We start from the raw sequence: 11408 nt of genomic DNA, 5'->3' as shown, positions 1-11408 counted from the left end.
AATCTTCAAAAACATCGTTCATTGTGTAATTGTGAACTAAATCTGCTATCCGAAGATTAATATTTTGAAAATTTAGTTGACAAAATAGTAAATGGCTTTCTGATTTATATTTGCTTCTAAATAAACATGTTCTGATTGAACTCGTATCTTTAATACACCTTGTATACAAAGTTCCGAGAAATTGAAAGGCTTCAAAACACTAACACTAAAAAATTATAAATATTTTCAAGTTTGTTTATTTGCTTTCAGATGTATACATTGGAATATATGTTACCGGGAAAATGGCATTTATAAAAATTACAATAAGTATAACATCGCAGGCTTCGAAGGAAGCCAATAAGTTATATGACGCCATGCGTCGCAAATTGCTCTACAATTTCTTGTTCAAAATACTGTAACAAATCCAGAAGCCTTCTATTTTACCCTTGGTAAAAAAATATTTTCGGTTCGAAGCCCGTTCCGGTAGATTCAGGGCAAATGATCAGCACATAGAACGTTTACTGACGATCGTACTTAAATATTCAATAATCTAAGTAACAACCCTAACATTATGCGCGCTTTAACTACAGCAGCTCTGCGGCTTAGGATCGAGTCCTGAACGTTTGGTAATGTTTACACGGGTAAATTCTTCTGCGACTGTTGGGTGAATGCCAACTGTTTCTTTCAGTTTTGGGAATGTTAAATTACATCTGAAACAAATGATAAATAATTAAAATAATTAAATGAACAATTAAAATAATAAATGTTCTCAAATATTGATACATACTTCATAGCAGCAGAAAAGCCTTGTATAACTTCACCTGCATGAGGACCAACAAAATGCAGGCCAAGCACTCTCTCGTCACCGCCTCTAAGCGCAATTACTTTAAGGTAACAATTGGAGACATCTTTCTGTGGTATGAAGAATTCTGTTGGTTTGTAATACATATGGTAAATTTCAATTTTATCCTCTCCGTGAATTGCAGTCGCAGCCTCTTCGCTGAGACCAACGCAGCCGTACTCAAGAGGACTGAATACTGTTGTTGCTACGTTCACGTAATCCATTTGTTCAGTCGAGTTTCCAAATAATCTTCTTGCCAACAATCGCCCAGCATGTATAGCAACAGGTGTTAATTCCGGTTTTTTCTAGAATACATATATATTTTATTATTATTAGTTACCTCACTATTGAAGGAATGTCTTCTTTTGTACATAGAATATTTTGAACGTATTCAGAAAAAAATTATTATAATAACTCGTACACAAAACTAATGTAAACTTACATGAAGAACATCACCAATAGCATATACATTTGGAACATTTGTCTGTTCATTTATTGCGTCAATCTTTCCGGAATCTTCAACAAGTTTGAGATTTATATTTTCGGGTTTCAATTCTTGGGTAAGTGCTCTGCGACCAATAGCGAAGAGGACAGTATCGTAAACATCTTGATGAGATTGTCCATCCTAAAATAATTTTTAATTTAGGTAATTTTATGTAGACTTTAGTTATTTGACAGAATTTGTTTGGCATCATACCTTATCAATCCAATGTACAAGAAGTCTGCCATCATCTTGCTTTTGAATTTTAGACGGTTTTGCCTGGTAAATAAAATGTATACCGCGCCTTTCCATTTCTGCGGCAACTAGATTTGCCATTTGCTGGTCAAAACCTCTCAAAATAATGGAACGAACCATTACTGTTGCATCAAATCCTAAACCATTCAAAAATCCAGCACACTCCAAACCAATATCTATTTATTTACTTATTAAGAAAAATAATTGCTTATATAAAAAAAAAAAAGTAATAATTGCAGTTTCTACAAATAAAAGGGTACATCCTGCACCAACGATGAGCGTTTTCCCGGGAGCTTTATTTAAACTAAAAATGTCGTCACTGCTTATTCCGTATTCTAATGCACCAGGAATGTCAGGGTATTTTGGTCTACCACCTACTGCAATTAAAATATGTTTTGCTGTATATGTTTTTTCCTCTCCATTCTTCATTTTTCCACACACTGTGTGCTCATCCTTAAAATATCCTTGTGCATTAATGTATTCAACTTTTCTGTAACAAGAATAAAAATACCATTGTAATGAAACTGAAATTTAAATTTTATACATGCCAAAACATAAGGATTTAATAATAACACTTACTTTGTTCTAAGTTCAACACGTGTTACCCAATTTACAGATTTTACATGATTTTGAACAGCAGTTTTTAATGATTCCCAGTTGTTTGTAATAGTTTTTGGGTCTGGTAATTGCCAACCATAGAAAGTTGCTTCCTAAAAACATTGAGATTACAAGATCAAACTGTTTTTGGTATGATAACTTGTAGAAAATCCAAACAACATACATGGACAGCTTCTCCAAGTAAGGCAGCCTGATGCATCAATTTCTTTGGAATACAACCAACATTCACGCAAGTACCACCCAGACCCCATGTTGTACCTTGTGGCGATGGTGTTACATAGTCAAAAACTGCAACAGTCGCACCTAGACTCACTGCTTCTTTTGCTGCTGCTAATCCACCAGATCCACCACCAATTACTAGTAAGTCATACGTGAATTTTTGATCAGCTGAAAAAAAGTAATAGTGGATATTAGTAATAATATTACTAATAGAAACTATTATAGTACCAAATGAAAACAGAGAGAGGTTATGTAACAACACTACTCTTTCCACAAAAGTAGATCGAAAAGGTATGCGAACGAGATACTTCTTCAAACGACATACGGACTACCTAATTGTTAAATCAACCGATGAGTTGAGTTAAGTCACTTAGATCAATTTTAACCTTGCCGGTAGAATACGGTCGCGAACACAAAACAATTTCGTTTACTATCAATAATGAAATTTAAGCTCCGTTTGCAAATAGATACCAGTGAATCTCGAAACTCACTACACAAACAAGCCATTGCGGTTCGACCATACGGAAACTTGCTACACCTGGACCATGGTAACTCTGACAATTTAGCATGTGCCGAACGAAATGACACAAGCCTCGCGAACAGTGTTAACGTCGCCATGATTCTTGCGAGCCGAAGCCGATCACGGCCACGTGACGTCACCCCGATGACACTCGTGTTTTTCGACACACGTTGAGAAAATTACACGAGAACCGCACTTGTTAGAAAATTTCGCCGAAAACGCTTTCGAAGAAGCAAAACCACAAGCAACGATGAAGTCGATCCTGATCACTGGTTGTAACCGCGGTTTGGGTCTGGGTTTGGTGAAACACTTAACGAGTCTGCCGCAACCGCCACAGAATATTTTCGCGACTTGCCGAGACGTGAATAAAGCACGGGTAAGATTAGCCGTAAACTAAATTAAAAAAGACATTGCGCAACGACCGGTTATGTTTCGCAAGTTGCACTTACCAATCGGTGCCATTGTTGTCAGTCACTACTGATATTTAATCCACCCTAAAGAAAAATGCTACGAATTAAATAGGACTTCCTTCTGGAAAACGTTAACAACTCGACACGATAGAACTGCACGATTTCTTGTTACTGAAAGACAAGAGCGAACTGACGCCGACTTCGTTCATTCACCGCCATCTGTTATACGATTGCTACAAGCACGCGAGTTTTAAGTGCGATTTATAGTGACTCATAGAATGCGCGCTGTTCGATTACGCAAGTACCTGGTGGCATGCAAGTCATCGCGGATTTCGTTATAGAACGGGCTTTAGAAACCGGTTCACCGGCACTATTCCGATTTCAAATTTCTTACCGATCGACTCTCATGAAAACTATTATTGATGGTATAAGATGTATCTTTCTTATTCGAACGACTTTTAGATTTTCGTGTTTTTACAACCATAATTTACAGTTTCGATCTAACACATACATTGTTCCTGAATAATTCATAGATTCCTTGCATCATTCGTAAGTTCGATAATTTCAAGGACTTGTACCCGTTAAAATTTAATTGATGGAACCCAGAACATTCTAAAGCAGCTTCTTGACTATGACGAGAAAAATCATTATTTTTCCAGGAATTAACAGCAATAGCCGAGGTATCGAAAAATGTCCATATCATCGAAACAGGTAGGTATGATAACACGATAAATAGTTTGATAAATAGTTTCGAGTAGAATACTTAGATTAACGACTTTATCGTATAGAGTAATCTGTAGTATTAACAGTTTAGTGATCGATGCTGTGCATTCTATATTATTAACGAAATCTATAGATACATAATTTAAACAAAACTGAAAAATGAGTACATTTTTAAATACGTTTTTAATATACCATTGTTTGCGAATATTTCTTTATTATAACATTTTTAATACAAAACAATAATAAGCATACGATAGGTTATTACAGATTGGATGATTGATTGCGTTTCGGATTGTTCAACACTTCATTCTTTTTAATTAGGACATATTAATATACTATAACTATCTCCGTTAAAAATTCAATTAGTCCAGCTTTTGTAACATACGTGCGTTTATATAAATTTTTACGCACAATATTACATTTACATCTGTTTGACCGATCGTAATCTAGCAATAAAAATTTCCAAAGAAGCAAACGGGTTTCATAAATATTTAAATACATTCTCAAAAAATGCAGTATGTACGTTTCAGTAAAGAGAGCTACGTGAAAATAGAATTCGATGAATAGACAATGATACGGGAAATTTGAATCGAGTTCGCACCATTTTTATAAAGATAATTGTTTCACTGAATTTATATAACGAAAAATAATTTTTAATATCAATGGAGTAAGAAAAAATATTTAGCTATAACATTAAAGAGAATGAGCAGCCTTAAGTAGACAAACATCATTTCTTATCATTTACAATGTAAATATATTTACAATAAGAATGCACAGTTAAAAGATCATTATGAAAAAAAAACAGTTATTTTTTACTGATATAAAATACTCGATTTATTACGAAACGTGATACGTACATATATCATAATGAAGGAACATTACACGAAAATATTTTTAATTATATTCAAGTGTAAATAAATAATGGGTACATACGCTAAGAGAATATTTCGTATTGGATTCGAAAATTTCTATTTACGTAATGATAGAATTTGTAATTATCGAAATACTTGATAGTGGAGATAGCTATTATAAAAATGTTAATCGCTAGTGCAATTAACATTGTGCACTGATGCAGTAACACATATTATGTGTTTGGTCTATGGACGGCCTAGAAGTCAATCAGTGTAAATACGTTAATCTTATAATTAAGAAAATAAGGATATTGCAAAGTACAATTTTTATTATAATTATACAAAAAAATTAATGTTAATATTTAATTTTTTTATTTCTACCTTTTTCTATAATTTTATTTCGTTTAATTAATCTATGGACAATGCAGGTGCTGCTATCTATTAATTGTTTATGAAGAAATCGACTGTATTGATTTATCGATCGAAAGATCTTGTGAAAAAGATGACGAAGATGTACTTTTGAATCGTCCATATATGTATATTTTGCACATTTGGGGAAATGATGAAATTATATTACAGCAATATTATTCTATAGCGCTTACCCACACTTTCTCGTTTTTCGAAATTTTCGTTCAAAACAGTCGCACGATCTTTCACTTCCTGATCACTGAAATCTGAATCCTCGGTTTGCGGTTCTTCTCGGCAGCTAAAACACCAAGATCTCTTCTTCTTCGAGCTACGTGATTTCATGATGCGAGAATCCTGCGCAAATGTTTTCCACGATGAGATTGTTCACTACTGATTCACACGAGCAAAGAATCCCATTGCTATAATTGCGATTAATATCGGAAAAGTGGGTAAAATTTCAGTGAGGCAGCTCCAATCGATACGTGTTGATTTTCTTTCTGATAGCAAGTGTACTAGCGTTTCTAATGGACAGAGTGCTGTTTACTTCAACCTTGAATTATGTAGTACGCTCGAGACAGTTTATTAGAAAAATATGATACTTCTACCCGTGAGCAGTTCCGGAAATTGTAAAATGAAAAACGTTAAGAAAGGGGAAGCGCAATACACATTCTGGATATTAGACTTTAACTTTATTTTAAAAGTATTTTAAAACAATTTTTGAGAAATTTAAAATATGAAAATTGTTATTGTAGAAAAATTCAAAGTAATCGACATTAATTGGTAATATTTAATGATCGCTACGACAAAATAAATAATAATATTGTGTCTTACTGTAATAGCAAGTGTCGGACTAGATGACCGTGGACATCGCAATCATAAATTTTATAAAGTTAAATTGTATATTGTATTTTATGTAACAAAGAATGTATTCCCGCAATCTTCTGTGACATCTGTATTAATCTCTTGCGATAAGATGGGTGCAAAAAGATAAAGCTACTACCATGTGATCAATTATTTACGGACGCTGAATGACAGATGACAGCGAAGTAATTAATGAAGAATCATATCGTAACTTACCAAACCTATTTAAACACTGTCGATTTTAATAAAATGAAACGAAAGTAGAAGTGACACATTGCTCACGTTGCCGCGATATGAAAAACTTTGTTGTATCGATTAGCAGCGGGTCTATAAGTGCCAAAGCAGAATGTTCAATGTAAATATACTATAAGCAATGCACTACAATCTTTGACTAGGTTACTCTGTACATAAAATAACATAATTCGGAAAGTGACTATAAAAACGATTCCTCGAAATAATTTATGAATTCTTAAGAAAAATAACTCGCTACTTTCTTCCAATTTATCTTTTTAAATCGATTTTAAAATGTAATAAACGTTTGTAACTTTCATTTTAAACGTTAAACACTTTAAACGCTGAACTTTTTCGACGCTGTTTTCGGTAAATAATGCGAAACAGTATAATTATAAATCGTGTTGTATTTGTTAAAGGTAAAGATTTCTACTCCCTAAACATACTTCTGAAATCTTTAAAAGGCGTTCCCCGTATTAGCTAAAAACAACTGAAAAGACCGCCTCTTGAGTTACCGGAAGTATAATGTTAATTCCCTTGGTGGCGACACCTTCCAATCTCTGTGAAGTAAATCCCCTTCGTTCTAAATTACTGCTCGGTCAGTCACCGAAATATTCAAATGAGCGACACAAAATACACAAATCTCTTTTTTTAATTTTTAAGTATAACACTTATATAAATTTAAATTGTAGTCGATTCCACTGCAATTTGATGCTATTACCAATTTAACCGAAAATAAATTAAAAATCACACTGACAGTGAACAATTTTATTTAGTAGGAATAAGTAGTTTGTATATATAAATTAAATAAAAGATCTGTTAATAAGACAAGATAAAATGAATGAATGAATAAAGATTCGTTACAGTATCATTTTCATTTTTTAACTACTTTCCATTCGGAACGGTCACTAATGACGTAAAATTTAAAAATTATATTCTCATATATAAATAAATTTTAAATAATTTAACGATCATAAAAGAGTATACCTAAATATTCCTTACTACCAAACAAAATTTTAATGAGTATTAGTAAATGTGTTAACAAAATAATTGCTACATTTAATAATTAATTTTTTACAAAAAAAATACAATTTTAATCGCTTTTAAAGCATCGAAGATTAAAATTTTGAGATATCATTATACTTACTTATACTAACATTTATCTTATTTGTTTAAAGATTTTACAGACCCAGAAGATTATGACAAAATAGTAAAAACTGTTAAAGAGAAGGTAAATTCTGATGGACTGAATGTTTTGTTCAACAATGCTGGATTCAGCCCGAAATTCACAAGACTCGGTCTTGTAAAAGAAAAACAAGTTACAGAATCGTTTTTTATAAATGTGGTGGTGCCACTTATGCTAACGAAAGTAAGTGTATTTCATAAAACTACACGATAAAAATATAAAATAAGGATAAGTGACTTGATTTAACAAAATATTAAATTATTAAAAGTGTTAAATAATTTTGGAGATATTGTTTAATCAATCTCAAATTATGATCTCTTACAATTTATATATATGTACAAATTTTATAAATGTTAAGGCTGTTTTACCATTACTAAAAGTAGCAGCTAACAAATGCAATGACAAGACAAAAATGAGTACCAACAGGTCTGCTGTTATTAACATGAGCTCTGTCCTTGGAAGCATTACAGAAAACACCACAGGTGGATTTTATCCTTATAGATGTAGCAAGGTAATATTTATTGATTTTAAATAGTTTATGTTAATCATAATATTCAATTGTATAAATTCAAAATGAAAACAAAATTTTTTAACATATGACAATTATTTGTCTCATTCTATTTATTTCCTTAATGAAAGTAATGTTCTGATCTTATGCTTCTTACATATTATTCTGTATAATCAGATATTTTAGCCTTTAGATAGCCGGCTTGCAACTCTGCAAGTTTATGAGTATTCTGTGAAAGAATTTAAGTCTTTAATGGAAAAGTACCAGCTATCTAAAGGTTAAAAAAATCATTTGATACTAGTAAACATTATTTAATTTTTAGGCAGCTCTCAATGCAGCAACAAAGTCAATGAGTGTTGATTTCAAGGATGATGGAATTCTAGTAATTTCCTTACATCCAGGATGGGTGCGTACAAATATGGGTGGGCCCAATGCACCAATGGATATTGACACCAGTATAAATAATATTCTGAACACATTAGGCACGTTAACTGAAGAACATACAGGCTGTTTCATTCAACACGACGGAAAAATGTTATCGTGGTAACTGTTGAAAATATCTAACTGTTGAAACTTATAAATACTATAAAAGCTATAGACGATATTTTATGTAGAGTTATTCTTTATTTTACATTTTTATATAAACATTCTCTTCTAAGAAATCTGTACAACTTAACATAATTTTAATCTCTTTGTTTACATTAAATGCAAATATTTTGTACTGTATTAAATAGATATACTGTGTTAAACAAAAATTTTGACAAAAATGAATATCATAATAAGGATAATAAATTCTACATCACAATTAAATACTCTTTGTACACAACCTATAATAAATGGAAAATGTTAAATTAAATAAAAATTCATACAGTGCTATAATATAGAAGCTATATCTACTTTATGTAATATTTTTATTTCAAAACACACACAGATGTTGCAGCGTTATAAATGTTAAGTATAATTATTCTCAAAAGAAATAAAGACAGTTATGGCTTCATGAACAGTCTTCTTATTCATTTTAGAAAATTTGCATAAACATAAAGTGAAACGTTCGTAATTATATTGTTTTATTTGTAAATGTCAAAGCCTATTTTGTACATGACACGGTGCTATAACATAATCTGAAGGAATGCAAATTTGTCCTAGTATATTAAATTGCAAAAAACTGATATCTCAATTATGTACAACCATTGTCAATTACCAGAAATTATTGAACATATCATCATGTGTAGAAGTATAAATACATTACAGATAAATGTAATAGTATATATATATATAAGTCTTTTGAGATACTATTTTACAGCAAAAATAAATGTACCATTATCTATTGTACATTTTTATGATTACAATGAATTGCAATCATTTTTTTTATGTACCTATTCAGTAAATAAAAATGTTACATGTATCTCAAAAATGAACTAATACTGCGATGACACAAAGATTATTAAGAATACACGTACTGTTTGAGTATTGAGATCTTGCATGTCCTTTACTTTCTCCCAAACAGAGTGATCATTCAACATAAATGTTATAATGCACTATTATTAATTTTAGATTCTAAATTGAAATATGAAAATTTGTAACAAATGCATGTATAAAAAAATAATCAATATCGTAAAAGTATTTGTTTTTCAGTATGTAAGAGTTATAACTGAACATGAAATAGAATAAAAAATGAAATAAAATGTTTTTAATGTATCCAGTGACGATTATGATTAAAGATAATTTCATCAGGTGCAAATTTGTAAAAGATGTAAATGATTTCCTAAATACCTCAGTTTCCAAATAACAGTTACAGAATAAATTTTAATCAGTCTTTAACCTTTTAGATGTTGGTTCACTATTTTGTGAATTCGAATCTTCTGAAAATCCCAAGTGTGCAGAGAAATCTGTTAACCCTTGAGAATCACTAACTGTTGAGAAACCTAAGATATTAAAAGATATTGTTTTTATTATAATTTCTGATCAATAATAACAAATGCTTTATGTACTAATACAGTTTAACTTACATGTATTAGAGTCTTCTGTAAGTCCAAAGTTAGAATTTGAAGAATCTAGTCCACTTTTCCTTGGCAAACCATTTTCTTTGTCTGCAACTGTCTTTCCTTTCTTCTTCTAAAAAACAGGACATCTTCAATTCTAATTCTTGCATTCACGACAAATACACCCACCTGATCAAGTGTTGAAATGGGCACCCACTTATAGATCTTCATAGTTGTTTCTCCTATCGTGACCCATTTTTTCTCCCTATAAAAGAGAACACATGAGAAACACATCTTCTAGATCAATATTAAAACAACAGACACCTTTTTTACTGTTATTAGAAAAGCAAACATAAAACACTACTATTCAAAAACACACATGAAACTTTTTAGAACTAGAGGTTTGTTTACAATCGACATGTGTAATATAAAATTTGTACTAAATCTGCAAGTAATGAAAACTTGAATTTATTGTAAATACCCAATATTTTCTTTTTTTTTTACATATTTTCTTTATGTTTAAAAGATTTACCAATGGCGAACTTTGTCAACAACTTGCATTACACGCTTAATATCATCCTTGGCACGACTACGAGTCTCTGCACGTACTGACCGCGACATCATGTTATGTGGTTATAAATCACTATTAATTGAACACAACACGAAACACCGGGACATTCGTCGGTGAAGAGGTTAGGAAACTGACAGCAGTCGCGAATTTCGACAGTATAGTCGTAAACGTCTTCGGGTTTAAGCTAAGAACGGAAACTACAATCATAACAAGATAATACGTCTGGGATAGTTCAAAGGGGTGCGGAGGGAATGGCGGAAACCAGTGACACTCAATAACTGCAGTACACACATTCAAATTACAATATGTACACAAGAAATTTGGCCATTTTCATTCAATTAAAGTATATGTACAAGGAATGCACAGTAATTACGGATGTTACTAAGATAGTAACTATTATTAATAAAAGTTAAAATGTGTAATATTGTATAGTTGCGATAACATGAACATCAGTGTTACAAATTACTGAATACGCAGACTCACAAGTTGGTATGTGGACGAAATGCATGTCTGATTGGACATTGAACACTCGTATTTTTCCTATTGGTTGAAATATTTAGTAATTGGATCGTACAAAGTATGAAACAACGGAAAAATGGACTATACGAATAAATTGAACAATATTCATAAACTATTTATGAAAACTGAACGTTTTGTTTCAGTAAATATTCCTTGATGTAAATTATATCACAGAAATAACATAAAAATAAAAATTTACTCGATTACATTAGGATTTTTATCTGTTTTGATTTTATGATGTACAA

General features: G+C 31.5%; 3 protein-coding genes across 6 annotated transcripts; 1 reads left to right on the top strand and 2 right to left on the bottom strand.

The window, feature by feature from the left end:
* Positions 1–220: 220 nt before the first annotated feature.
* Positions 221–6465, bottom strand: Trxr1 (Thioredoxin reductase 1). 4 transcript variants are annotated; one of them, XM_078182312.1, is made up of 9 exons: positions 6383–6465; positions 5500–5659; positions 2338–2561; positions 2136–2266; positions 1817–2046; positions 1518–1732; positions 1263–1445; positions 767–1125; positions 221–689 (listed from the first exon to the last, which is right to left on the bottom strand). In XM_078182312.1, the coding sequence occupies exons 2-9, from the start codon at positions 5645–5647 to the stop codon at positions 560–562; spliced, it is 1620 nt and encodes a 539-aa protein (XP_078038438.1). In that variant the 5' UTR covers positions 5648–5659; positions 6383–6465; the 3' UTR covers positions 221–559. The 4 variants fall into 4 exon arrangements, with proteins under 4 accessions (XP_078038438.1, XP_078038437.1, XP_078038440.1 ...); XM_078182311.1 differs by lacking the exon at positions 6383–6465 and having other exon boundaries at positions 5500–5791; XM_078182314.1 differs by lacking the exons at positions 5500–5659; positions 6383–6465 and adding an exon at positions 3363–3563.
* On the top strand, positions 3159–9246 carry Sni (SDR family oxidoreductase sniffer). The gene is made up of 5 exons (XM_078182315.1): positions 3159–3289; positions 3983–4034; positions 7576–7766; positions 7942–8094; positions 8414–9246. Exons 1-5 carry the CDS (start codon positions 3164–3166, stop codon positions 8636–8638), a joined length of 747 nt encoding a protein of 248 aa, XP_078038441.1. The 5' UTR covers positions 3159–3163; the 3' UTR covers positions 8639–9246.
* Positions 8493–11083, bottom strand: Bcl7-like (chromatin remodeling complex subunit BCL7B-like protein). The gene is made up of 4 exons (XM_078182316.1): positions 10606–11083; positions 10263–10338; positions 10101–10206; positions 8493–10016 (listed from the first exon to the last, which is right to left on the bottom strand). The coding sequence occupies exons 1-4, from the start codon at positions 10695–10697 to the stop codon at positions 9898–9900; spliced, it is 393 nt and encodes a 130-aa protein (XP_078038442.1). The 5' UTR covers positions 10698–11083; the 3' UTR covers positions 8493–9897.
* Between the last annotated feature and the right edge of the window lie 325 nt (positions 11084–11408).

The sequence above is a fragment of the Augochlora pura genome, chromosome 6, assembly GCF_028453695.1.
Source record: "Augochlora pura isolate Apur16 chromosome 6, APUR_v2.2.1, whole genome shotgun sequence".
Classification (NCBI taxonomy): domain Eukaryota; kingdom Metazoa; phylum Arthropoda; class Insecta; order Hymenoptera; family Halictidae; genus Augochlora; species Augochlora pura.
The sequence above is the reverse complement of the archived record's forward strand: the minus strand, read 5'-3'. Positions and strand labels throughout refer to the sequence as shown.